General features: G+C 48.1%; 1 protein-coding gene across 2 annotated transcripts in view; it reads left to right on the top strand.

Annotated features, from left to right (window-relative positions):
* The first annotated feature begins 9,494 nt into the window (after positions 1 to 9,494).
* The window catches only part of GAB2 (GRB2 associated binding protein 2), a 154,623-nt gene continuing 136,374 nt past the window's right edge, over positions 9,495 to 27,743 (top strand). Inside the window, exon 1 of one of the 2 annotated variants that reach the window (XM_066620563.1) lies at positions 9,495 to 9,777. In XM_066620563.1, the coding sequence (XP_066476660.1) occupies positions 9,703 to 9,777 (75 nt within the window). In that variant the 5' untranslated portion in view covers positions 9,495 to 9,702. The remainder of the gene's footprint in view (positions 9,778 to 27,743) is intronic. The other variant, XM_066620564.1, reaches the window with a different exon arrangement.

Raw genomic sequence — 27,743 nt, 5'->3', positions numbered from 1 at the left:
TCAGTGCTGGGATGTTGGATAGAATTGGGCCCTAAAATATGGCTGCTTTTAAACATTGTGCAAAAGGAACTTGGCAGGTGCAGTGCAATCTCTCCGGTATCACTTATTCAGCAACAGGATGTATTTATGAGAGAGCTCCAGACTGCTTCTAACAATGTTCCATGTGCTGCTGACTGATGAGTCAGACTCTCCATCCATTTTGCTTGTTGTTGCCTGCTCTGACTAGCAGTGGCTTAAAGAGTGGTGTTGGGGGTTAACCAGGAAGGGCTACCCTCCCCCCCACTTTGAGCTCCCAAATCCTTGGTTTTACCAGAAGCACCATTGGGGGCAGGTGGGGGAATGCCATGGGGGAGGGCAATGCTTTGCCTCTTCAGCCTAGAAAAGAGGTGCCTGAAGGGGGCCTGATTGAGACATACAAAATTATGTAGGGGATGGATAGAGAGATGCTCTTTTCCCTCTCACATAACACCAGAACCAGGGGACATCCACTAAAGTTGAGTGTTGGGAGAGTTAGAACAGACAAAAGAAAATACTTCTTTATCCGGCATGGAACTAGTCTGTGGAACTCCTTGCCACAGGAAGTAGTGATGGCATCTTCCCTAGATGCCTTTAAGAGGGGATTGGACAAATTTCTGGAGGAAAAGTTCATCATGGGTTACAAGCCATGGTAGTTACATGCAAGCTCCTGGTTTTAGAGGTAGACTGCTTCTGATTGCCAGATGCAGGGGAGGGCACCAGGATGCAGGTTGTAGCTGTTGTCTTGTGTGTTCCCTGAAGCATTTGGTGGGCCACTGATATACAGGAAGCTGGACTAGATGAGCCTTTGGTCTGATCCAGTTGGTCTCTTCTTATGTTCTCAGGTCCTCTAACAATCTGCTGCCAGCACCGAGCAGCTCTCTGGGGTTTTAGACCCCCATCTCTTGCTACCTAAGGTAAGAACATAAGAACAACCTCACTGGATCAGGCCATAGGCCCATCTAGTCCAGCTTCCTGTATCTCATAGCCCACCAAATGCCCCAAGGAGCACACCAGATAGCAAGAGACCTCATCCTGGTGCCCTCCCTTGCATCTGGCATTCTGACATAGCCCATTTCTAAAATCAGGAGGTTGCACATACACATCATGGCTATTAACCCGTAATGGATTTTTCCTCCAGAAACTTGTCCAATCCCTTTTAAAGGCGTCCAGGCCAGATGCCAGCACCACATCCTGTGGCAAGGAGTTCCACAGACCAACCACACGCTGAGTAAAGAAATATTTTCTTTTGTCTAACTCTCCCAACACTCAATTTCAGTGGTGATGATGGGAGCTTCTGCCTGTGAAATGGGTGTGCTGATGCGTTAGCCAAGGCTGTTTGCAGGACATTTTCCTAAACTAGGAGTTAGCCATTTGCACTTCCATCCTGTTTTAACTTCATGGAGCTCAGGGGACCAAGCAACGTGCCCTTCTCTCTGACAGCGGCCCTACTCCTGTGGCTTTACCAGCACTGAGAAACCCAGAAATGAAGCTCTGCCTGGCCTGCTCTAAATCCAGACTATAAATAACAAAGGGTGCTTAGCATTTATATAATACTCAGGAATGTGCAGAGTGCTCCACACATCATGTTGTTAACTTTATAGCAACCTAGTAAGGTAGGTTCAGGTTTTATCACCTGTCACATTGTGGGGTGGGGGTGGGGGGCCAAGCAAGAACAGCAAGACTCGAGTAAGGATTTTGCGGTTCTCCGTGGCTCAGACTCCAAGCTGCTTTTGAGAAAGTAAGTGGAAAGGTGGAGCTTTTCCTAATATCCAGACTGAGCCCCTTGGGGCATTTTTTCTAGAGGGCCATGTGCATGAATAGTATTGTATTGGCAACCTTCAGTCTCGAAAGACTCTGGTATCGCGCTCTGAAAGGTGGTTCTGACACAGCGTCTAGTGTGGCTGAAAAGGCCAATCCGGGAGTGACAATCCCTTCCACACCGGGAGCAAGTGCAGTCTGTCCCTGGTCTGTCTCCCTGGCTATGGGCCTTCCTTCTTTGCCTCTTTGCCTCATGAATAGTGCTTTATTAATAATAATGTTCTGGAGAAAAATATTTCAAGCTTGCTTTCCTCCCACAAGCTCAGGGTAGCATACATGATTCTTCTCCCCCCCCCCCCATACTCAACACCAAACCTGTGAGGTAGGTTGGGCTGACAGTGGCTGCACTCAGGTTTCCCCACTTGAGCTTCTTGGCTGAGTAGAGATTTGAACTCAGCTCTCCCTGGTCTATGTTCGGCACTTGTGCCACTATGGCTGCAATCCTAACCACATTTTCCTGAGAGTAAGTCCCACTGAACAAAATAGAACTTACTTCTGAGTAGACCTGGTTAGGCTTGTGCCCTATATCACACTGGAAAAATGCTTCACCTGTTTTAATTTCTGTGTGCCACACTGCTCTTAAAAGGGCAAGGCAGTGGGGGGGAAAAAGGTTATAACCCTATAAACCAGTGGTTCCCAAACTTTTTCAACTGGTGGCTACCTTGACATACTGGGCCATTGGCCATGGCTCCCCATTACAACTACAATCCCATACATTATACAGGGTGGCGGTTTTTGCGCAAGGATTCCTCTGGTTGGTCCACGGTTCTCCAGGGATGCCAGTTCACAGTTTGGGAACCACTGCTATAAACCAATTCATTAGTTGCAGGGTTTGTGTTTGGGTCCATCAAACATGCATCTAGCAGCACAAAGAAACAGCTGCAAGGAGTGGTTCATTTTTCTGAATGTATATCCCATGCATCTGCATAATAGGGGGGGGGGCATGCTATAGATAATGTATACAGAGCCTGCACAAGTTGGGGTGTACTTGCATGGGCTGTTGGCAGTTAGGACCTCTTGGATTTGTCCCCTTCATATGTTCATCTGTATCAGAATGAACAAGACATCCAGCGCCTTAAAATCTTTCTGAGTTCAAGTTTTAGCAATTGTATGGCTGACCCCAGCCAACTGATGAACCTCCAGGAAGTGACTTTGCCTGGATTTAAGAAACTGAAGGTAACTGAGAGAGTTCCTCTGTAGGAGCAGTGAGAAGCTTGCAATTGGCTTTTGGTGCGTGGACATGGTTAAAACACCCTCTCAGACCATGTAATAGCAGTGCCACTCCAGCCTTCTTTTGCTTACTCAAACTGTGGCAAGACTCCTCAGGGGACCTGAGCCCAACAGCCTTGTCACTGCCCCTTATGATGGGTTGCTACTTTCTCCCACCCTGCGGATCTCAGAAGTTGGGACTAAAACTCTGAACATAAGAACAGGCCATAGGCCCATCTAGTCCAGCTTCCTGTATCTCACAGCAGCCCACCAAATGCCCCAGGGAGCACACCAGATAACAAGAGACCTGCAAGGCTTCCTGGGAATTGTAGTTAAGAACATAAGAACAGCCCCACTGGATCAGGCCATAGGCCCATCTAGTCCAGCTTCCTGTATCTCACAGCGGCCCACCAAATGCCCCAGGGAGCACACCAGATAACAAGAGACCTGCAAGGCATTCTGGGAATTGTAGTTAAGAACATAAGAACAGCCCCACTGGATCAGGCCATAGGCCCATCTAGTCCAGCTTCCTGTATCTCACAGCAGCCCACCAAATGCCCCAGGGAGCACACCTGATAACAAGAAACCTCATTCTGGTGCCCTCCCTTGCATCTGGCAAAATGTCTGCATCTGTAGAGCAGAGAGAGCACTGCAGATGCAAGTGGTTTTGAACTGCCTTCCCCCCAATTTTGCCACTCCATTCACAGGAAATGACAACAGAAAGAGTATTCTGAGCCTGAGCTTACTGGTAGTGCCCCGTGTCTGGAAACAGCTGCTTTATACTGAGTCAGAGCATTGATCCATCTAGCTCAATATTGTCTACACAGACTGGCAGAGGCTCTCTGGGATTTCTGAAGCTTATTTGGAGATGCCTGGGATTGAACCTGGGACCTCCTACATACAAAGCAAGTGCTCCATCACTGAACCACACACAGCCTGTTCACTGCAGCTGATGTAGGATAATTCCCAGAGGATTTACGGGAAGTAAAATGGTCTCTGCCAACCACCTAGAACAGGGGTCTCCAAACCCTGGCCCAGGGGACAGATGTGGCCCGCGGCGAGCCTCTATCCCACCCATGGCCAGCCTCCTCTCCCCTCAAAGCCTCCAGCCCACTTGACCGAACATGACTGGAGCTGTGCTCTAGTTGTATCTGGAGGGTGTTCTAAGGGCCAGAGAGATTAAATGAATGAGCCCCTTCATTCATTTAGGGCACAATCCTAACCCCTTATGTCAGTGCTTTCCAGAACTGACATAAGGGCAATGCAGCTCTGATGTAAGGGAACAAACATTCCCTTACTTTGAGGAGGCCTCCATGAGTGACACCCAACTGCAGGATGCAGCACATGTCCAATTAGCACCGCTATACCAGTGCTGGAAAGCACTGACATAAGGGGTTAGGATAGCGCCCTTATTCACTCATCTAAGTTCCATCTCTAATTTATTTATGTAAATTTTATATTTAATTTTTTTTTCTGACCCTCTACACCGTGCCAGATATTTGATGCGGCCCTCTGGCCAAAGGGTTTGGAGACCCAACCTAGAAGAATGCTGTCACTGTAACACTTCTGCCACTGACAAAACAGGTGAACTGGGAGGGCCACTCCCCCCCCCCCCAAATGTAAGGCCCAAAATTCTCCTTTCGTTCAACCTTGAAGTTTCATTTGGTGGTTTTAGGACACTTATTTGTGCATTTGTGTTGCAAACTGGTATAGAAATTTTCAAAATAAGAAGGTTTAGGGAGCCTGAGCTGAAAATACGGTAGAATCTGGAGTATAAGTCGATATCACAGATAAGCCAAAAGCAGGTTTGAGTCAAAAAATCATGGAATTTTCTATGACCCTCAGATAAGTTAGGGTTAAACTTAGGGGGATGTCGGACTATAATTTTGTCTGATTTTATCCAAGATCAGATCCTAAAAAATAACCTACCAGTAATTGTTACCTAAGAACTGTATAGTCTCTAATTTATTAAATCTCTAATTTATTAAAAATACAGTAAAAGATCATAAGACATATTTTTATTCACTAACTTTTTACATTCTTTTCTTCACAACTGCAGAGTAAGTGCACTGTAAACATACCAGTAGAACCATTAATCAAACCCTCCTTTAAGATGCCTGGTGTGTTAAGTGTTAAGGTGCCTGGTGTGTTAAGTGGTAGTGTGCAATTCACAGCAGAAAGTCAAGCAACAAGGACTGAGCGTGAGCAAGTACAGCTACACATAGTTGCAACCTATTTGTACCCCTGTGTTGTACAACCTATTTGTACAACATAGTTGTACCCCGTAATGGAAAAATCCATTATGGGGTACAAGCCATGATGTGTATGCGCAACCTCCTGATTTTAGAAATGGGTTATGTCAGAATGCCAGATGCAAGGGAGGGCACCAGGATGAGGTCTCTTGTGATCTGGTGTGCTCCCTGGGGCATTTGGTGGGCTGCTGAGAGATACAGGAAGCTGGACTAGATGGGCCTATGGCCTGATCCAGTGGGGCTGTTCTTATGTTCTTAACCTGATTTACTCAGATTGCTTTCCGTGGGTGTTATTCTTAAGCAATGGTGCTCTGAATTGTAGCCTGGGACTTTGTTTCAGATGGAAATGAGGATTACATCCTGGTGTTTTTAAAAACCAGACCTCTGCCAAACGTTTGCAAAATGTTGGGTGTGATCCTGCCAAAGAGACCAAGGCTTGCTTGATTTAAATTGAAACCTTGAGCCCTGGCTGATACTTTTGTATCAGGAGAACTGAAAAGGTTAACTTTGGCTGAAGCTTTCGGCCTCCTTGCCCTGGAGAGGAATAGACCTCTAATTATCTCTGCATTATCCTCTTGCTCTCCCCTGCTGCCTGAACAGCCCTGATCCATATGGTCCTGGAGCATATGGTGGGCCGCTGTGAGATACAGGAAGCTGGACTAGATGGGCCTATGGCCTGATCCAGCAGGGCTGTTCTTATGTTACACTTGATTTATTGGCAGAAATTTCTTGTCTTATAGGTGAGTATAGATAACAACCAGACTGTGCATTGCAGTCTTAAAGGCAAAGCTCCACATTTTGTAGATAGGGCTTCCACTTCCATGTTTTGCCCCAGAAAATGGGGGACATTGTAGGGGTGAATTGGCACAGGAGGATGTTGACTTCACCTCCTCTGTCTGCTCCCTGCTGGACTCTGGACTCCCTGCTGAAGTTCAGAGGTAAACCCAGCTTAGAGGGAAAACAGCCTTTTGGAAGGAGGAAATTTGTAAGGCTACTGGGGGCTTTTTCTCTTGTGGCACCTCAGCTTCCCAATCACATTGACCTGGTACTGACTTTAATACTATAACCTTATATCCTTATACTTATATAATACTTATTCTATATATATAATACTTATATAATAAGTATATACAATACTTATATAATACTATAACCTTATAGTTATATAAATAACTATAATCAGTTATTTGTTACATTTTTCTTTACAGTGAAGTATTGTAGTGCCCTCTATTGTACAGAACTCATCTGCAAGCATATTGGCAGGTTTATGGCAATAGGAGTATTTGTTACTCAGATTCCTTGCTGGTTATATTTGGTTACCCATTTGTTCCTGGGCTTAATTTAAAGTGCTGGAATTTACGTGGTCTCAGGCCATTTAGGACTTCAAAGGTTGCCTTGAGGACTGCCTTTGCCTGTATGAACCTGCCCAAGCCTTACGATTATCTTTAGAGGCTGGTGTCGCGTATTGATTGATGTGTTGTTTAGAAGGTTTACCTTTTTATGACTCAGTGATTGTGCACAGCTTTGATGATATGATAGAGAGTGGGGTACTGTGTAATATTTACCGCCATCCTTGTACGTGGCACTCTTTGGTAGTGTGAAACAGTACGAAACAGTGATTAAAATAAAGTTCATCAGGTGGCAGATGAAAATGGCTATGGATTGAATACTATCTTTTAAATCTTATTTTCTTTAATCTTTCAGAATTGCTTTGTGCTAAATTTCCCAGAGTATCTTCCTATTTTGTATGGATAATATAACATTTTACAATTCACATAGGAAACAGGGCTATGCTTTCAGTACCACCTAAACTCATCCCAAAGACCACCCACTACCGAAGTCCTAGTCTTTCCCCCCAACCCCCAGTTAAGTACCGCTAAAGGCTCAGCTCTGCCAGTTTTATGCTGTGTTCTACAATAGCCTAGCCTGTCTCAATTTTCAAAGCTAAGACAAGGTTTGTTCATGATTATTTTAGAAATGTACATCTTGATTTATCTTACCAGAAGCAACGCAAAGAGGCTAAGAAGCAAAACATTCAGTAGCAAACATCGCACACTGTAAAACCACAACCTCGTCATAAATTGAATTAACAGTGTTGGAACAAGCAAAAATTGGAGAGTAAGCCCCATTGACCACAATAGGACTTACTTTAGAGTAGACTCACTTAGTGGAACAGGACTGGCTCTCCCTTATTTATTTTATTTTAATTATTTATAATTATTTATTTTAATTGCTTGATGATGTCACTTCTGACCATGACATCACTTCCAATGGGTCCTGGACAGATTGTCATTCTAAAAAGTGGGTCCCAGTGCTAAAAGTTTGAGAACTGCTGCAATAAGTTGTTAGTAAGATGACACGGGGTGTGTGTGTGACTCCACAAGTTTTCAAAATCACTAAAATCAGAATTTGGAGGAATAATTCCATCATGTTATGTATCAATCCATGCGTAATTTCATGCAGAATGCAGTGAAACAATCCACATTGAAATATCTGTGTTCTAACAAAAGGTACAGCCAAAAAACCGGTGGGGGTGGGGCGATGGCACATCACCATGCCCACCTGGGGCGTTGCCCCGCCCACTACATGGGCTGACGCGCAGGCCTCCCTCACCGGGTGACGCGAATCCTAGTGACACCACTGCTACTTTCCACCATGGGTTCAGATCCCCCGATTAGGGAGTTTGGAACTACATACTTCAGTAGTTGCAGTGTACCAAATGGCAGACTGTGTTATGCCATGACTTAGAACCCAAACCTGCGCATGTCGACTCAGAAGTCCCATTATAGTCAAAAGGGGCTAACTCCCAGGTAAGTGGAGATAGAAATGTGATTTTAGCGTCCCCATGTGTGCATTTTTATGCACACATGTGGACTGAAGATCAGCTGCATATACACATACAATCCCAGCTCCTAGAGAACCCAGTAAAGCGAGCTGAATCCCAAAGAAGAGCCACTCCCTAAGGACAAAACTCAGCACAAAATGGGATCTATAGTGTTTTAGGAGGATGGGGAGTAGAAAACAAGGATACTGAGGTGATGGCAGTAGCATAGCTAGAAGGGAAGTATTTTATTTATTTATTTATTTATTTAAATGAATTTATTGATTTAAGAAATTGGCAGCCCACCTTTCCATCACCTGCTGGCAGAGCTAGATGGGGTGCAAAGCACTAAGTTTTGCAGATGCCTAGATGCACTGTGCAAGGGGCCCCTCCCCTTCGGAGCCATTCCCGCCCCTCAATGCCAGGCATGGCTCCAAAGGTGGAGGGGCAGAGTTAGACTGTGGAACTCCTTGCCACAGGATGTGGTGATGGCATCTGGCCTGGATGTCTTTAAAAGGGGATTGGACACATCTCTGGAGGAAAAGTCCATCACTGGTTACAAGCCATGATGTGTATGTGCAACCTCCTGTTTTAGAAATGGGCTACGTCAGAATGCCAGATGCGAAGGAGGGCACCAGGATGCAGGTCTCTTATGTGCTCCCTGGGGCATTTGGTAGGTCGCTGTGAGATACAGGAAGCCTGTGGCCTGATCCAGTGGGGCTATTATGTTTTTGCATGGTATGTTCTTATCTGGTGTGCTCCCTGGGGCATTTGGTGGGCCGCTGTGAGATCCAGGAAGCTGGACTAGATGGGCCTATGGCCTGATCCAGTGGGGCTGTTATGTTCATGGCGCACTCAGGAGCCTGCAAATCCGTGCATTGCACCCCCTCTAGCTCTGCCAATGGATGACGGAAAGATGGGCTGCCAATCTAATAAATAAATAAATAAATAAATAATAAAAAAAATTATTGTATTTAAATAAAATGATTCCCAAGGGTACCACCCCCTCCCCCACCTCCCCGTTTAATCCCCCGCTTGCTGCCACTTAAGTTTGGTGGCTGGGCTTGATGGTGATTAGGAAACCCTGACTATCTGCTGGGCTTGGTGTGGCAGCTCTGCGCGAGTGCGTTCCTGGCAAGGTAGGCGTGGTGTGCTGTTGTGGGGGGGCAGCAAGAGAGGATCCGGAGTTTCCTGCTCGCTGGCCCGGCGCAGCTGAAGAGCCTGGGAAGCGAGCGCGGGGGGAGCAGCCCCTTTGCTGCGGGGGGGGGGGAGCGTGGCCTTCACAAAGCGCAGAGGCAACAGCGAGGCGCTTGTGCAGCCACACAGTGCGGCCACTGTGCGTGTGAGCGCTGGATGGAGGCAGCCGGGCGCGGAGGAGGAGGAGGAGGAGGAAGGAGGCGCGGAGGGGCTGCCGCTGCGGGCGCTGCCGGGCGATCGCGCAACTGACCGGGAGGTGGAAACTGACCAGCAGCCGCGGGGGCCCCAGCGGACCTGCCTCCCCGGGGGCGCCAGCCCCGCCACCGGCCCCCGCGGGGATCGGATGCCCCTCCGGCTGGCAGCCTCGGAGCCGGGCGCCCGGGCACCATGAGCGGCGGAGGAGAGGTCGTCTGCTCGGGCTGGCTGCGCAAGTCCCCCCCGGAGAAGAAGTTGAGGCGCTACGTAAGTCTGGGCGCGGAGGGGTCGCAGACTCCCGGGGGGCAGCTCCCCCACCCCAACCCCCCACTTGTCCTTAGTTGAAGGTTACCCAGCGGCGAGAAGGGCTGCTGGGCTACAACAGCAAGTGAATCCACGGGGGGGGGGCTGACTCCTTCTCTGCCCTCCCCCCAATTCCAAGGCTGTTCCAGCCGCACCCCCCAAGTCAGCTTCTCTCTCGTTTTGGAATGGGGGGTGGTTGGCTGTCTCTTTCTCTGATCGCCCCCCATTCCAAAGCGAGAGAGAAGCTGACTGGGGGGGGGGGTAGGAGGGCTGTTCCAGCTGCCCCCAAGACAGCTTCTCTCTCGCTTTGGAATGGGGGGCGATCAGAGAAAGAGACAGCCAACCACCCCCCATTCCAAAACGAGAGAGAAGCTGACTTGGGGGCAGGAGGGCTGTTCCAGCTGCCCCCCAAGTCAGCTTCTCTCTTGTTTTGGAGTGGGGGGAAAAGAAAGGGAGATTCCCCCTCCATTCCAAAACAAGAGACAAGCTGACTTAAGGGGCGAGGCTGGAATAGCCCTTCTGACCCCCATCTAGCCAGTGAGTTCCTGTGTGCATCCCCTGGGGGAATCGGTTCTCCTCCACGGGGCTGTTGTTGTGGATGGGGGGGTCACTAAAGGGAGCAGCAGAGCCGGCAGGGGAAACAATATTCTCCCCCCCCCCTTTTCCAGAGCGAAGGAGTGGATGGCACTCCAGCAGGATCAGCCTGGGGAGGGGCGCTTTTCTCACTCCTCTGGTTCTTAATCCGGATTGGGGGAGGGTAATGACACAGGAGTGTGTGTGTTTGTATAATGGTCAAGGTACTTTGATGGATCTCTGATAGTGGCGTAGCTAGAGGGGGGCAAGGCACGAAGTTTGGCATGAGGCTCCCTGCCAAACTTAGTGCCTCCCCCCCCGTAGCTACGCCACCAGCAAATCTGGTTTATTATGACGCTCCAGCCTCCAGGAGCTGGGAATCCGGACTGGAAAACGAACTGGAACCGGTGCAGGTGGCAGGGACTGCTCAGTGGGCAGTCTGGCTACCCCCTCCCCACCCGCCCCCCAACAAGATCCTGAGCGCCTCTGTCTTCACCTGGCTGCAGGATCTGATGCCTGCGCGCGCAGGAGTGACTCCGGCCTGAGGGCTGCAGGAGGAGGGGGGGGAGTTGGGGATCAAAGCAACCCTGGGCGTCCGATCCGTGCCCAGCGTCTCGGGGGGCCTGTCTGCTCTTCTGCCCGGGCTGCTGCTACAGGTGCCTTTGGCTGGGAGTGGCTCGGGAGCTCGACATTGCCAACTAACTGGTTGTTTGGGTTGGGGAGGGGGGTGTCTGTCTGCTGCCAGGCTCCTCCTCCCTCCCCTCTAGCGGCCGTGGCTGGAAATGCAGGAGAAAAGCCTGTCCATTGCACTGATCCCCTCCCAGGCTGTGCCCAGGGGTGTTCACACGTTATGTGGGTCCCTCTCTGAGATGGCCAGTCCTGCCTCCGTAGGTTGCCACTTTCCCCACAATGACCCTGTTTCTCCACCTCTTTTTCTCAGGCAGCAAAGATTGGGGGTTGTTGCTGAGCCCCACCCTGGTAGATGCTTTCTCTCTGACCACCCCCCCCCCCACTGCATTTTTCAAGGGTTGGTAGAACTGGGCTAGGGGGGGCATCGCCAACCCTGAATCAGCAGTTTGCCCACCCTCGCATTTATGGGTCTTTGATGTTTCTTCATACTTTAATTTTGCACACCAGTATGTATAATGTCAACATAATTGTCTACCCTCAAAAAATAGTCGCCCACCCACCTCTGGAATGCTGACTACCTGCTTGGACCTGGAACATCATTGCACCTGTCTTGGAAACCTCAGAGTTAGGGATGCACCTGCCCTGACAGCATCCACCTGGCTGTGGATGGCAGTTTTGTCACCTACCCCAGACTGGCGAGGGAGGGGAGGTATATTCAGTAGGTTTCATGCGTTAAAAATTGGTCCCTTTGTTGAATAAAGTAGCGCAAGTTAAACCCAATTGCAATCTGGTGTCTTTGCTGGGAGGTGTGAGAGTAAACAGATTGCTAGATGCAGGGAGGTGGCAGCGAGATGCAAGTGTCTTGTGGTCTTGTGTGTGCCCACTGAGGGATCTGGTGGGCTGCTATGAGATACAGGAAGGTGGACTAGGTAGGTCCTGGGCCTGACCCAGCAGGGCTCTTCTTATGTTCTCACTGCCTGTGCCATCATCTGTAGCTCTGAACCAGCTTTGAGCTGAGCCCTGTTGACTCTTTCCTCTGGCCTGATGGTTTTAACAGAACCATCTTACAAGTCATGATGTGTATGCGCAACCTCCTGATTTTAGAAATGGGTTATGTCAGAATGCCAGATGCAAGGGAGGGCACCAGGATGAGGTCTCTTGTTATCTGGTGTGCTCCCTGGGGCATTTGGTGGGCCGCTGTGAGATACAGGAAGCTGGACTAGATGGGCCTATGGCCTGATCCAGTGGGGCTGTTCTTATGTTCTTATCTTAAAATTGACTGTTTTAGTGCTGCTGTTAGCACTGAAAGTTCCTTCAAAGAGTTGGAAAGGCAGTGTGTAAATGTTTTAAATAAAGACAGGTATATGTGTATTGGGGGGCTTCAGTGGCATAGGTAGAGGGTGTGTCAAGCACTAAGTTTTGCAGGGAGCCTCACCACAGCATGCAAGGGGCCTCCCTTTTAGAGTCAGGTATATGCCTCTGTTTCATTCCCACTGCCTGGAATAGCTCCGAAGGGGAGGGGCTGCTTGCACACCTCGGTGAGGCTCCCTGCAAAACGTAGTGCTTGGCCCCCCTCTAGCTACACCACTGGGGGGCTTCTTTGCATTCATGTTTTATGGATTTTAGACCTAGACTTAAAATACTTTAGATGCACCTATGAAGAGGCCCTGAGGATTTATGGGCTGGTTCACACAGGTGCATTCACCGTGTCATCCGTGAGCCATCACAGATCATATTGCCTTGGATTACTTCCTATGCAGTGTGTTTCAGTAAGTATACACACAAACATGTATACATGCATGTGTGGCGAAAACTCTGTGTTCTAAGGAGAAGTGGTACAGAACAAGCGTGCCTGTTCCCTTACCAAAACCCCTAGTTTCTTCTGTACCCCCTCCCCCCCAAAAAACCCTAATGCACCATTTTAACAGTTAGTTGCCAAGCAGAAATTCAACAGGTGATGTTCCTTCCCAGATCCGGAATCTGCACTCTACCCAGGTAGCAAGCTAATGTAGACTGACTTTATTATAGAATACATTGTCTTCTGAAATCATTCTCCGTCACCTACCCCATACACAACTGTAGTGCCATAAGAGATCTTTGTGGTGTGAAAGTTGAATGAGTTACATGTATTGTAAAAGAACTGCACCGTTATGTCTCCCATGTCTGGCTGTTTGGGTACTGTAGTGGATTTAGGAGGGGAGCTTTGGGTGTTTGGCAGGGGTGTTGTGTGGGCTTGATGAGTAATAATTTAATCTGTGGTCCAAGCAGTCTCTCAGATCAGAAACACTTTGTGTGTTATACAATATTAAGATTCCCTGTTTTGTTCCTCTAGCCTTGTTTTCATTGTGAAAGGGGCCGTGTCCTTACTTTTTGTTCCTTCCCTTTTTCCTGCCCTAGCATGGGATAGACAAGAGCGCTTTGATCCACAGCAACAACAGGTACAGAGATGCCTTTAACAGAGTTATGAATCAGCAATCTGCAGAGCTTGAGACTTGGCTGGCATGACTCTGCGGCTCTAATATTGTTTGTCAAGAGGCATGGCTGGATCAGTCCTGTATTCAGAGCCGGCCCAGCCGTGAGGCCAACTGAAGTGGTTGCCTCAGGCAGCATGTTGCTGGGGGGGGGGGGGAACCTGTCTCTGTCCACTTACTTGTGTCCACTGCCCCTCCTCCTTCCACTCCCTGGATTTAAAAAAGGAAGTGGGGAACGGACAATGTGGAGGGGAGGAGAGTTCTGAGCTAGACCATCAGAGAGGGAAAGGAGCAGAGCCTGGCACATCTTTGCGTGAGAGGGACATTTGGAGACCATGGGCTGGCACTGGCTCTGCTAGTATTCCAGTAGCGTAGTCGAGCATTCCTGGTCACTAGAGCAAAATGGAGGTGTGCACCTGGCTCCGAGGGAGAGGGACCTCTTGCATGCTGCAGCGAGGCTCCCTACAAAACTTAGTGTTTTGCACCCCTTCTATTATTATTATTAATTTATTATTTATTGGATTTGTAATCAGCCTTTCTCCCCGAAGGGCACTCAATAGCTACAGTACGGTTGTATTCCTTATGAAGGCATCTAGGGCTAACTTCAGGTTTTGGGGGTTCTTTAAACTGGGGTGAGCAGATATCAAGCATGTGTGATTTTTTGTGGGTTCAAGTGCAAAATAGTGCGTTTTGCTCTAATAATCTTAGGATTCTGGGGAGAGAGACTTGGCATAGCCATCTCCTCAATATGCAGTGTACATGGAAGACGTTTGGGAAGCATTGAAGATATGACTCATGCAATCTGAAGTGGTAAAGTTTTGGATTTTTATTATGATTTCATAAGATTTGGCATTTGGTCAATTTAAGGCTTGGTCCACCTTCCACCCTGGGAACTTGGAAGGTGTGGAACTGTGGGCAAATTTAAATTGACGCTACTGCACAAGCCTGAAGGGTTCTCCCAGCATGCCCAGTGTATCCTCAAAGCCATATGTTTCTAGATCTTTCCGAAAGCAATAATAAGACGATCTTTGACGTGGGATCCAGTGTAGTGTAATGGTAACAGCATCAAAGTAAAGTTGGGGAGACCCGAGTTCAAATCCCTGCTCAGTCATTGTACGTAACTGGGTGACCTCTGGGTAGTCACTGCCTCTGTTTAACCCACCTTCCAGGGGTTGCTGTAAGGATAAAAGGAGCACGGCAGAACCACATGCACTGCCTTGAGTTCTGTGAAGGAAGGACAGGATAAAACACTCGAGAAAAAAATCCCTGGGACAAAACAAATAGGACATCAAAGGGCTCAGTAGAGTTACTGTTATCTAGTCATGCTGTCTTAATTTGTAATGCAGAGTTGGGAGGGAGGATGGTTCATGACCATTTTGCGTTAATCAAAGTTACATAGCAGTCTGTTTTCAGACCAGATATGACAGGAAAAATAGTACAAAGCGTTATGTTCCTACAGAACAACTGATCGTTATTAGTGGGGACATCAACCATTTATAGGCCAGGGTGAATGGCCGGGGGGGGGGGGAGAGAATGCACATGCATCAAAGAAAAATAGCATGAAGAAGAAAATGTTCTTGAATAGTCGGGCAAACTAACTTGGCCGTAAAGATTATCTTCCTCGTATTGCAGCTGGGAAAGAGTGGGGTGGAAGGGGGCTGGAGGTGGAGGGGGCATGGCTTCATAGTGGAAGTGAGATGCAACTGGTCGAGTTCTGATGCACAGCTCTGTCTCTGGGCCATTACACCGACCGACCAGCTCTGTGCAACGTATACAAAGCTTGGCTTTTGTGCATCTCCAGCAAACTGTGAGTAGGGTATTTGTCATGACCGCACACACAAAAATATGACTTTCTCCAAGATAGCTACATCCGGGAGCCCAACAGCAGCACAAAAAAAGGCATTAGAATTGTGTGCTGCCAATATATGACCAATTATCTTGATTCACCAGGCCTGTTCAGCTGCTGCTGGGGAAGGATGAGGGTTCACAGGCAGATGCCCCCCACGTAGACATGTTTGAACAAAGAGGGGGCTTAGGAGCCCCGCATCTGTCTCATCAGTTGCGGTTTGGCCCTTATTCTCATCAGTTGCAGTTTGGCCCTTATTCTTTACTCAGCATGTGGTTGGTCTGTGGAACTCCTTGCCACAGGATGTGGTGATGGCGTCTAGCCTGGGCGCCTTTAAAAGGGGATTGGACAAGTTTCTGGAGGAAAAATCCATTACGGGGTACAAGCCATGATGTGCATGCGCAACCTCCTGATTTTAGAAATGGGCTATGTCAGAATGCCAGATGCAAGGGAGGGCACCAGGATGAGGTCTCTTGTTGTCATGTGTGCTCCCTGGGGCATTTGGTGGGCCGCTGTGAGATACAGGAAGCTGGACTAGATGGGCCTGTGGCCTGATCCAGTGGGGCTGTTCTTATGTTCTTATGTATTCTCAGTAATGTCATTTGTGAATCCTAAAATATTTACCAGCCCCAAACCATGAATGAGATTTCTCTGTGAATGTTTACAGCAGCCTCTTGGATGGGTTTAGAGGTGAAGCTTTAGCTGGAACCAACTCCCTGGCAAGAGATTCTTCTTAAAGAATTGGATCCATTAGTGAAATGAGCTGCTTTGGCTAGTCCGTGGCTCAGTCTCGCCTAATTTTCCAACTTCTCTTAACGGTGGGCAGGTAATGGACATCCCCTCCCCCCACCGCGGGACTCACTCCACTGATTTTGGACTGAGGGGTTCTCCTTTTTCCAGTAGCGTAGCTATAAGGGCAGCGGTGGGGTAAGTATTGCAGGTGCCGCAATGCGCTGTAGAGATGGCCCCTCCCACTTGCCGTCAGAGCCAGTCTGGGCAAGGACATTGAACTTTACTGGCTGTTGGCAACCTTCAGTCTTGAAAGACTCTGGTATCGTGCTCTGAATGGTGGTTCTGGAACAGCATCTAGTGTGGCTGAAAAGGCCAATTCGGGAGTGACAGTCCCTTCCACACCGGGAGCAGGTGCAGTCTGTCCCTGGTCTGTCTCCCTGGCTATGGGCCTTCCTTCTTTGCCTCTTTGCCTCAGACTGTTGGCCAAGTGTCTCTTCAAACTGGGAAAGGCCATGCTGACCAGCCTGCCTCCAAGCGGGCCGCTCAGAGGCCAGGGTTTCCCACCTGTTGAGGTCCATTCTTAAGGCCTTCAGATCCCTCTCTTTACTGGCAACATTTACTACATTTACTGGCAACTTTACTGGCAACATTGCCAGAATGGCTCTGACGGCAAGTGGGAGGGGCTGCTTACGTGGCACGCTCCGGTGCCTGCAATACTTACCGTGCTGCCCCCCTTATAGCTATGCTACTGCCTCTTTCACTTCCACCCCACGCTGCCAATTCTCTTATTATCCTTCGATCTCTTCCTTCATCACTTTCTCTTTCATAAGACCCCTGCCTTGGTGGAGTGGCAGGCTGCAGCCTTGGAGAAACCGGTTTCCTCATTTTTGGCAGGGGCTGGAGAAGGAGTGCTGTGGTCATTAGCGTTAATTATTTAATGCCCGACGAATGCTTTGAAGAGGTCGAGGGCTCTCAAAGTGCAGTTGTTGCAGGCCGTGCAGAGAGGGGCCAACAAGTGATGACTGGTTGCTTTTAGAACCAGCACTCCAAATGTCAAAATAAATAGCGTGCCTTTGGACCCTTGTTCCGGGAAGATGGTTGAGCCTTTTATAGACGCTGCGAGCGAGCAGGTCGTCCTCCAAAGATGCATTGGCATCCTTTAGTCTCGGAAGACTATGGTGTCACGCTCTGAATGGTGGCTCTGGAACAGTGTGGAGGATAGGCTGTTACCCATGCAGCAAATCCCCCCTCTCCACGTCGCTGAAATGGTCCAATGGAAAGGCAGAGGCCAATACGGTTGGTTCCAGCGACGTCGCAGGAGTTGCAGAATGTGACTGTGTTCAGCCATGAACTGCCTCAGGGACTCCGGCTCCGGATTTTGCCTCGAGGTTGACTCCTGAAGCCTTTTCCATAACTGGATGTAGCCACAAGGCTGTGCAGGTTTGGGATCAGAGATTTCCTTCTCTCAGATGAGCTGCCTTCCCAGGCTGACGAGTCCCATCTACCCGGTGGTTGTTCAGTCGCCTCTTACGACAAGTACAGCCAAACCGAGGGCCTATTCTTATCCCCCAGCCCCCAGGGGTAACATCTGGGATGTCAAGACTTGCACATGAATTGGATTAAAGTGAGGGAGAGGTGCGCATAGTCAGCCTCACTCTCTCTTCCCAGATTCCATCTTGCTCCAATGGCAGGGCAAAAGTCGAGACGGTTGGAGATGGGCTGGACACAGTGGTTGACCAGGGCGTCTTTTGTGTCTTGCTGTGCTCTTAGTGTACCACATCGCTTGCAGAAACCGCTTTCGTGACCATTGGTCCTATTCTAGTAGGTCTCATCCGCTCAATCCACCTGAGTCTGTCTTCACATGCTCGGGATAGACAAGTCCCAATCTCGCCAAAGGTCAATGACCTGATGGTTACCCTCAACCTGGTTGGCCAGCCTGTTGAAGCTGTTGCCCAAGGTGTAGCCGCTGCGCATGCTAAAGCTGCTGGTAGCCACAGGTGAGAACTGAGTGACAGATGGGGACCAAAGGACACGACATGCCCCTACACCAGACATACTACCCCTCCCTGAACACCCCATACACTCCTCCCCCAAAGAGACCCTTTGTAAATAAAAAGGTCTTGGATGATAGGCCGAGGGAACCAAAAATTGTTCAGTCAGAGAGCGAATTTCCAGTTCAGTTCTTCAGAAGCTCCAGGAGGTTAAGGCAGCACATGTGGTTTTTTCTCTCCTCCCCCCCCACCTTTATCCTTGCAACAACCCTGTGAGGTAGATTAGGCTGAGAGATGGTGACTGGCCCAAAGCCATGCTGTGATGGACCAGGAATTCAAACCCAGGCCTGATAGGACACCTCAACCCACTGCACCACACTGGGTTCTTAAAGAACTTGGATCCCTGAATGGAGCCAAGTAGTGAAGCCCAGTGGTTAGAGATAGGCATAGAAAATAAGAAGAGCCCCACAGGAACAGGCCAAAGGCCCATGAGTCCAGCTTCCTGTATCTCACAGTGGCCCAACAAATGCCCCAGGGAGCACACAAGACAACAGACACAACCTGGTGCCCTCCCCTGCACCTGGCAATCGGAGGCAACCTGTCTCTAAAACCAAGATCTTGCACATACCTACTATGACTTGTAACCCATGATGGACTTTTCCTCCAGAAATTTGTCCAATCCCCTCTTAAAGGCATCCAGGCAAGATGCCATCACTACTTCCTGTGGCAAAGAGTTCCACAGACTAATTACACGCTGGGTAAAGAAATATTTTTTTCTGTCTGTCCTAATTCTCCCAACAACAGACCCAGTTTGGAGAGTGTCTGGGGCGGGGTGCAAAGCAAAGACTATCTATTCACATGAAGGGGTAATAGATGGTCCCAACCCAGCCTTCCCCTGGTTTTTCTGGCAGCTGGCCTGTAAGCAACCCCTGCCAAGCTAGGGGATGTGCAGAGGTCAGGTCAATGCTGCGCCTGTTCCCTCCCCCCTTTTGTTTTATCTGCAGAGGGAAGTAGTGAGTGGAGCAAAGATCACTGGCTGGTCAGCCACACTTCTCTGAAAGACAGCCCAGCAGTCTCTCATCAAAGTACTAACCAGGCCTGACCCTGCTTAGCTTCTGAGATCAGACAAGATTGGGTATGTGCAGGGTAATAAGAAGCGATCCCAGCCTTGTGCCCCTCTCCCTGCCCCCTCCAATGTCTTCCCACCCTTCTTCACCCACACCTGTCCCCAGCCGGATTGCACCAACATAAGCAGGTCTGCAAAGTCAAGGATACGCTTGCAACCTAATCCTTTTCATATTTACTCAGAGGTAAGTCCCACTGAGTCAATTAAGAATTACCCCCAGGTAAACACGCGTAGAGCTTGAGCCGTATTATTGGTTAGCCTTATAGTGCACAAATCCACTCTGCTTTCAGTGTCGTGTTTTAAATGTAACTGAATTTTTTTTTAAAGTTGTTCTGGTGCCTGTGTGTGTGTATTTTAATGTGCTGAAAATTGAATTGAAAACAGGTAAATAGATAAAGCATTTGCTTCTGAAGCCTTCCATCCAAAAATGATTGCCTGTCATTTATTGTGAGGTTTATTTATTTATTTATTGTGCCTGTCATTTATTGTGAGGTTGACAATGGAAGTTGGCTTGTTTGCAGACTGCCACCAGGTTGACTTTTATGTAAATATTTTGCCAGGGATGGATGGGCTTGTGGGAAAAAAAGAGGTTTTGTAGCTGCCATTCAAAAGATGGATGTTGTATGGTTCAATGCCCCTTATTTTTCAAAGAAGGAGCAGTGGCATAGCTAGAGGGGGTGCAAAGCAGCCCCTCCCATGAGTCTTCTCTGGTATTCACCTCTGTTTTGCCTCCCCCTTCCTGGAATGGCTCTGAAGGGAAGAGGCGAATGCCTCTGTTTTGTTTTCCCCCTCCCCACCCAGAATGGTTCCGAAGTGGAGGGGAAGGGGCTGCTTGCACACCGCGGTGAGACTCCCTGCAAAACTTAGTGCTTTGCACCCCCTCTAGCTGTGCCATTTGGAAGGCACGTTCATGATTGCATTCCGGTTTTTGTTTTGAAATCTGAAGGAGACTCTTATCAGGAAAGTGTTAAAATTGCTTAGAAACACTCTTGCAAAATCGGATTTTGTCATTGCATTTTTACCTGCTTAGCTCAGGGGCAAATTGCAAGATGGGAGGGAACCTGTGTGGGTGGCGTGCTGGGCACTGCCAACTGTCCAATTTGAGTGGGTTGAAATTGTGACTTGTTGAAATCAAGGCAGAGTCCTGGGCTAGGTGTGCTGCCTTTTTTGCGGGCACCAGAAGAGCCTTGCTGCAGCAGACTTGGAGTCCAGCTAGCCTAGTATCCTATTTCCAACAGAGGTCAACCTGATGCCTTTAGAAATAATTTTGTTAACCATGTGTTAGAGGAGCCTTAAAGGCCAGAGTTTTCTGGTGGCGGTAGAGCCTGTTGCAAGTGCGCAATATTCACTGAAGCTGCTTAGGAGGAAAAGATGGGAGGTGGGCTCACAGGTGGGCCGTAGCTCTTGCTTTGCAGGTATCCATTCTGAAGACAAGCAATCCAGCCTCGAACCTATGCATTCTCCCTAGATAAGACAGTGACTGCCTTTCGGGCGCTGGTGCTTGTGTTTTGATTGATCTCATAACCATGTCCGTAGAGACCCTTGTTAGTTATTTTTCTAGCCCTCTTTTCACCCAGTGGCGACATTAGGATTTGTGTCACCCTATGCACGAGGCCGGTGCATTACCCCTATGATGGACTTCCTCCCATGCAACAGGCATACTATTTCCCCGCCCCTGCTGGTTTTTGGCTATAACGTTGTTAGAATATAAATATTTCAACGTGGTTTGTCTCATTGTGTTCTGCATGAAATTACACATTGATATATAACATGATGGTATTGTTCGAAAATACCAAGATCTTAAAAATTTTGGCCAGCAGTGGTGTCTGTCACTCCCCTGTGTGTGTCATCCAGTGTAGACCGCACCCCCCTGCACCTCCCTAGCGATGCCCCTGTTTTCACTTAAGAGTGGATTTTAATTCTAAGCTATTTGCAGTGCAAAAGGTATGCTGTATTGAGTGGTAGAAGGTGTCGGTTTTGGCCTCTGGAAACTGATAGTACAGTCCACATTCCCAACCTCCCCCTTGGCCTTTCCCCACTTGGCATCTGGGTTCAGGGGTTGGCTGATACTCCTGATGGCAACCAAGAGAAGCAGCCTTTCCATTGATCTGCAAAGTCCCCATGAGTTTGTGATGAAATCCAGATTCTTGACATGTCCCTCCCGAATGGAGCTGCAGGTGGACTGGAGTAGGGTAGGAACTGGTGGCTTTTTCACAGAAGTCTGAGGCATATTCAGGGGCTGTCTGGCAGATCAGTGGGCAGGTTTGATTGGGCCTCACTGGTGCCCATTGTGAACTGAGAAAATGTCAGCATTCTCCTGTGACCACATGTTGCCGGAGAAAACCTGTGTATGGCGGACAAGCTGTCTTTGGAGGAAGATTTTGTTACCATTGTTGACTTAGCTATGGAGGAACCTCAGTTAAGCCTGGGGTCCCTCATAACACCATTTGAAAACCACCACATTAAAGTGTTATAGAGTACGACAACTGACAGCCCAATCCTATCCACACTTTCCTAGGAATAAGCCCTAGTGACTCTAATAGGACTTACTTCTGAGTAGACAGGCATAGGATTGGGCCCTTTTATAGGTGGGGATTGAGTATATGAATGAGTCAGTTTTTCTCATGCATGTGACCTATCTAACATTCTTGCAGGAGAAATCTGAGCTGCTTGGTTGGTTTGATTTAGTTTCCAGGCTGAACAACCTTAGGGTTTGCAGGGAGCTGTTCAGCTACTGGGGAGGGATTTACAAGCCTGATCTCCACCAATTCTGGACCCAGCCCTGCACTTCCACAAACTCTCTGAAAAAGTTGATTCTGTGGTTACTATGCAAGAAAGAATTGTGGAAATTTACACAACAGATTTGCATGTAGATTCCAGCTAATGCATAATGTAACAGACTTTTAAAGCGTATAGATTCAAGCAACTTTCTCTATCTCTGTTTCTCAAACTGTGGGTCAGGACTCACTAGGTGGGTCGTGAGCAAATTTCAGGTGGGTCCCCATTCATTTCATTTTTAATTTATTAGACTTGATGCTACCTTGGGATGTGACTGCATTTGGGAAAATGTCACAGATCTGTACTTTTAACAGGCTGCTATGAAGATGCTTTTAACAATGATTGTAAAGGGGACTTACTTCTGGGTAAGTGTTGCAGCCTAGGATTGTGAAAAATTTTCCTGCTTGATTATATCACTTCCGGTCATGACATCACTCCTGGTGGGTCCTGACAGATTCTCATTCTAAAATGTGGGTCCTGGTGCTAAAGAAATGAGAACCACTGCTCTGTCTTACTATGGCAAAGACAACCTTGAAAACCTCTCCAGGCCATTTCCTCTCTCCCTTCCTCCCTTTTCCCCAAACTGAATGAATCCTTCTTAGAGTGGTTGGCAACTTTCAGTCTCAAAAGACTATGGTATAAGCCTACAGCACCCGGTATTCCCAGGCGGTCTCCCATCCAAGTACTAACCAGGCCTGACCCTGCTTAGCTTCCGAGATCAGACAAGATTCTTAGAATAGTTTCTGACTTTTTGCTAGTAGCAGAAGATAATAGAATTCCACTCTGGCTCTTCCTACTCATGACCCTTTCCTGAAAAATTCACGTGGACTTTGAATTCCATAATAACGTTTTTCCATGTGAACTCCCACATATATTTTTCTGCAAAAAAATAAAAAAAAAAAAAACATTTCAAAATCTCTCAGAGAAAAACAATTGGGACCAGTGTCTGCACATAGTGCTGTCACCGTGATTGACATTGTGCATCTTCCTGTCTTAAAAAAATAAACAACATTTGGACATATTTTTGGCAGCTTTTCGTACCTCACGTTCATGAATAGCTTCCCAGATCTGCAGGAAACGAGCATAATTTATTGAATTGGATGGTTGATTTGCTCTGACTTTGTCACTCTGCTCATCTTCTCTCCCCTCGCCTCCCCAGTTCCTCTCCCAATGCATCTCTTGCACGTGGTTTTGGATTTGAATTTCAATGGGAAGAGTGCAGGATGACACCCAACTGAAGAAGCCCATTGTTCTGCAGGTCAAGGATCAGGGCTGCAATGTCAGGATGTGGGGAGCAAAGTTGGCAGCTGTGTTCAGTCCTCCTCTTCTTTCCGTGTTGCATGTTCTCAGTGTTCCTTGAGCGTTGCTGCAAGCTGTTAAGATGGACTCTTGGAAGAATGTTGATACCACTCGATCAGAAGTATCAGTATTTTGATACTTCTTGTTGCTACTACAATACTGTGATCTGGGTATACAGAATGGTATGGGATGAAAAAGTAGTTCTTCAAATATCCAAGTTCCAGACATATAAGGTGATGATGTTGCCAGAGCTATGTATCTATTAGCCCAGTCTTCGGTAGAAGTAAGTCTCAGACTTCTTACTCAGTAGTAAGGGCAGGAGGTCTGGTCTAGAGGGTAGAGCCTCCGTCTGCCTGAAGATAACACCCACAAGGTCGCCAGTTCAAGGCCACCGGCACGGTGCGACCTTGAAGCAGCTGACAAGCTGAAGCAGAGCTATTCCATCTGCTCTGAGCGTGGGAGGATGGAGGCCAGAATGTGAAGCCAGTTTGGAATGAAACACCTGAATGTAGTGGTTCTTGAAAGAAAGAACCTTCTTTCAAATTGTAAAAATCCCTATTTAAGAAGGGATTTAAATAAAGCCTGCCTATGTAAACCGCCTTGAATAAAGTCTTGAATAAAGACCAAGAAAGGCGGTATATAAATACCTGTTATTATTAGTAGTAGTAGTAACTTCTTACTTATTTACTTCTTACTAAGAAGTAAGTCTCGCTGAATTCAGTTAGGCTTACTCCCAGGAAGTTGTGTATAGGATTGTAGCCTATGTTCTGTTTTTAAAATCAACAAGATCTGCAGTTCTTATAAATTGTAGTTGGTGGTGTTGTCTGACTGGCTGTGCCGCAGGTGTCCTGTGGAGCACAGCAGCTGAAAATCCCTGAAAAACTCTTCCGGGTTCTACGGCTCTGTTTCTTGGGTAACTATCTGTAGTAACAAATTGTCTGTATCTCTGCCTCTGCTGGCTCTGCATTTGGGGGGATACAGGGGCATACACTGCCACTGAAATTGAATAAAGATATGATCTTGCTTTGCTTTTGGTTTCCCGTCTGATAGATCAGCACAGATGCCTGTGATTATTTTTCAATCAAAAGAACTCTCTCTCTCTCATGTTCTGCTGTTTGGGCTGCAAATTGACAGCCTGTTGTAGTTCTGCACTTGAGAAAATGGATGTCAGAAGGGTGCCTCATCTTCAAATATAGCTGCCCGTTCACTTTGTTGTGTAGGTGTGAGAAAGGAGAGCTTTGCCCGATGTGCTCCTCTTTGTGCTTGCCGCCACTTGTCCTTAAATGTCTTCTTAGGACACAACAACTCCAAAGGAAGATAAATCATTGATGTTGGTACCACGTATGAGCCACCGTGAGTAATGAATCCAGGGCTAAAAATGAACATGACTTTCCATGAGCACGAGCTGCACTTGCAAAGGTAATGGAGCTGTACATGGCAGCGCAATCTATTGCAGGTGCCAAGAATAGCTCGGCTGTGCCTGCTGGCTTTTGTCTCATCAGGGTTTCTTAATTGGCTCTGGCACATATGTTAGGAGCATCATCAGCAGATTTCTTCAAATCACTGGGGGTATTTTTTGGGGGGGGCCACATTGTGAGATCTTGGGGTGAAGGTGGGAGTAACACCTACAAAGGTGGCAAAGGCAGCTTTGTTTGATCTTGGAAGCTAAGCAGGGTCAGGCCTGGTTAGTACTTGGATGGGAGACCGCTTGGGAATACTGGGTGCTGTAGGCTTATACCATGATCTCAGAAGCTAAGCAGGGTCAGGCCTGGTTAGTACTTGGATGGGAGACCGCCTGGGAATATTGGGTGCTGTAGGCTTATACCATAGTCTTTCGAGACTGAAGGTTGCCAACCATTCTGCTCTCTAGCAAACAGACTGCTCTTTGTGTTGGGCTGATCTCTTCCCACCCCCACTGAAGGATCTGCAAATCTTCAGTGTGGTGTGGTTTGCGTGGAAGAAAGTGACACTGTAAGATCCACAAGTGTGCTCACCACAGCCGTTCTTTCCCAATGAACTCCAGCTCAGCTGGAGAGAACAGGAGGGGGTGATGTGAGAGTGTATTGAAAGAAGGGGTGATACAGGAGGAGGCTAGGGAACAATTTTGGGGGCAGGGAAAAAAATATGTGCAGTGTGCTTGTGGTGTGATAGAGTGGTGTCATAACTTGGCACCATGTGCCTTGGAGGCTTGGGTCAAGCCTGGTGAAGGATGATCTGCCCCAGCACCAGATCCCCTCCCCCCCCTGGTCTTTCAAGTGTTGGCAGTCTTGACTACCACCAGACCCAACATCAGGTTCTTGGATGTATCCAGCCTGACACCTCCATACAAAAGGCAGAGAGAAATTCCTGCCTGAAATCCAGGAGGCCTCTGCAAGTCAGGGAAGGCAATACTGAGTGAGCTGGACCACTGATCTTACTTTCTTTACTCAGCGTGTGGTTGGTCTGTGGAACTCCTTGCCACAGGATGTGGTGATGGCGTCTGGCCTGGATGCCTTTAAAAGGGGATTGGACAAGTTTCTGGAGGAAAAATCCATTATGGGTTACAAGCCATGATGTGCATGTGCAACCTCCTGATTTTAGAAATGGGCTATGTCAGAATGCCAGATGCAAGGGAGGGCACCAGGATGCAGGTCTCTTGTTATCTGGTGTGCTGCCTGGGGCATTTGGTGGGCCACTGTGAGATACAGGAAGCTGGACTAGATGGGCCTATGGCCTGATCCAGTGGGGCTGTTCTTATGTTCTTATGTTCCTATGTACTCTGTATAAGTCCGCTTTCTATGTTCCTATAACAACAACAGAATAAAAGTTTGAACAGTTAAATTGAACAGTCCTGGGTAAACTGAAAAGCCTCCTCTCAGCACCTGAGAGCCATAAAGCTTTGGCACCAGGTGAACCTCCCAGATAGTGTCACAGCTCCAAAGGCCCTTTCCCCATTAGGGAGGGTGGGGTGCAGGACACCAGGTAAAATGCCTGAGGGGATATCAGGGATGCCTCAGACCCTTGTGGGCCTGAGCTGGCTGCAGGCCCACGAGGTGGTGGAGCATCGCCAAGGGGGTGCAGAAGGAGACCTCACCACCAATGCAGTACCTTCTCTTGCATCCTCCCTTGCACCACTTGGAATGGTTACACATTGTTCTGAGTGGCCGCCCACTTCTTTTGTTTGTTTTTCCACTTGGTGAAAAAGTGGTCTACCATTCAGAGCAGTTCACAACTGCTCCGAGTGTCCATGAGGATGTTTGTACAGGAGAAGGCACTGTGGTGGTGAGGAGGCCTCCTCAGCACCTTCTCCTGCACTCCCCATATTATTATTATTATTATTATTATTATTATTATTATTATTATTATTATTATTATTATTAACAGCATTTATATACTGCTTTTCAACTAAAAGTTCACAAAGCGGTTACAGAGAAAAATCCAATAACTAATGGCTCCCTGTCCCAAAAGGGCTCACAATCTAAAAAGCCACTTGAAGTGTTTGCACTCCACTCTGGCTGACTGCTTTTTTTCCCCCAAGTGGGGGAAAAAAGCAGTCAGCCCTTCAGAGTGGCGTACAATCACTCCAAGTGTACCTGGAAGTAATTGGCGGAGACGTTATTGTGCCACCACAGTTACTTCCGGCTCATGCACTGGGGTGTGCGTGTGATATCTTGAGTCACAGCCCTGAGTACCCAAGGGGCTAGCTATGCCAGAGCCTTTCCCTGAGCATGTCACAATTTCTGAATGGTGGCACCTGGGGAAGGGCCTCCCAGAAAGGTGTCGATTACCAGGCAGGTTCACGAGGGAGAAGAAGATCCTTCAAATATGCCTCTCTAAAAGAAAAAAGAAACAATGAAATGAGCAACCTGCCTGACTTCTGAAAGGAGGATTGAGGAATGTCAATAGTGCATCTGGGCACAGGGCACTGTTACTTCTCTCTCCCCCTCCGGACCATCAGAGAATGCAGGAGGGGAAAGTGGAACAGTGCATACTAGCCATGCCCCTACAGCATGGTTCACTCACAAACTGGATGACTTTCTAGATCGCTGGTTCCCAACCTGTGGTCCGGGGACCACAGGTGGTCCGTGAGACCCTGAGAAGTGGTCCGTGAGATCTCAGAAGAAAAGATCACCTTTGATCATTTTAAGCATCTGGCCGAGAGCGCGCTCGCCTACAGACCATCAGAGAGGGTGGAAAACACTGTCTGTAGCCATCAATGAAGTGTCAGATGTGGTTGTGGGCAGTCCCACTATCACTGGTAGTCCGGGGGGGGGCACTTGCTTGGGAGATGCTTCCCCATGGACCACCAGAAAGAGCAGAGAATGGACCCCCTGCAGCCTAGCTGGCAACAAAAGCAGCAACCCAGAAACCTTCTCTATAAATAATAAATCTCTAATAAATATTCTCTAATTATTACAAATTTAATTTTTTGTGTGCGGGGAGGGGCAGTGTCTTTTAGTGTCACCCCAGCAGTGTCTTTTCTAGTGGCTGTCTGCTGGTGTTCT

Source organism: Tiliqua scincoides, chromosome 3 (genome assembly GCF_035046505.1).
Source record: "Tiliqua scincoides isolate rTilSci1 chromosome 3, rTilSci1.hap2, whole genome shotgun sequence".
Taxonomy (NCBI): domain Eukaryota; kingdom Metazoa; phylum Chordata; class Lepidosauria; order Squamata; family Scincidae; genus Tiliqua; species Tiliqua scincoides.
This window is presented reverse-complemented; position numbering and strand designations above follow the sequence as displayed.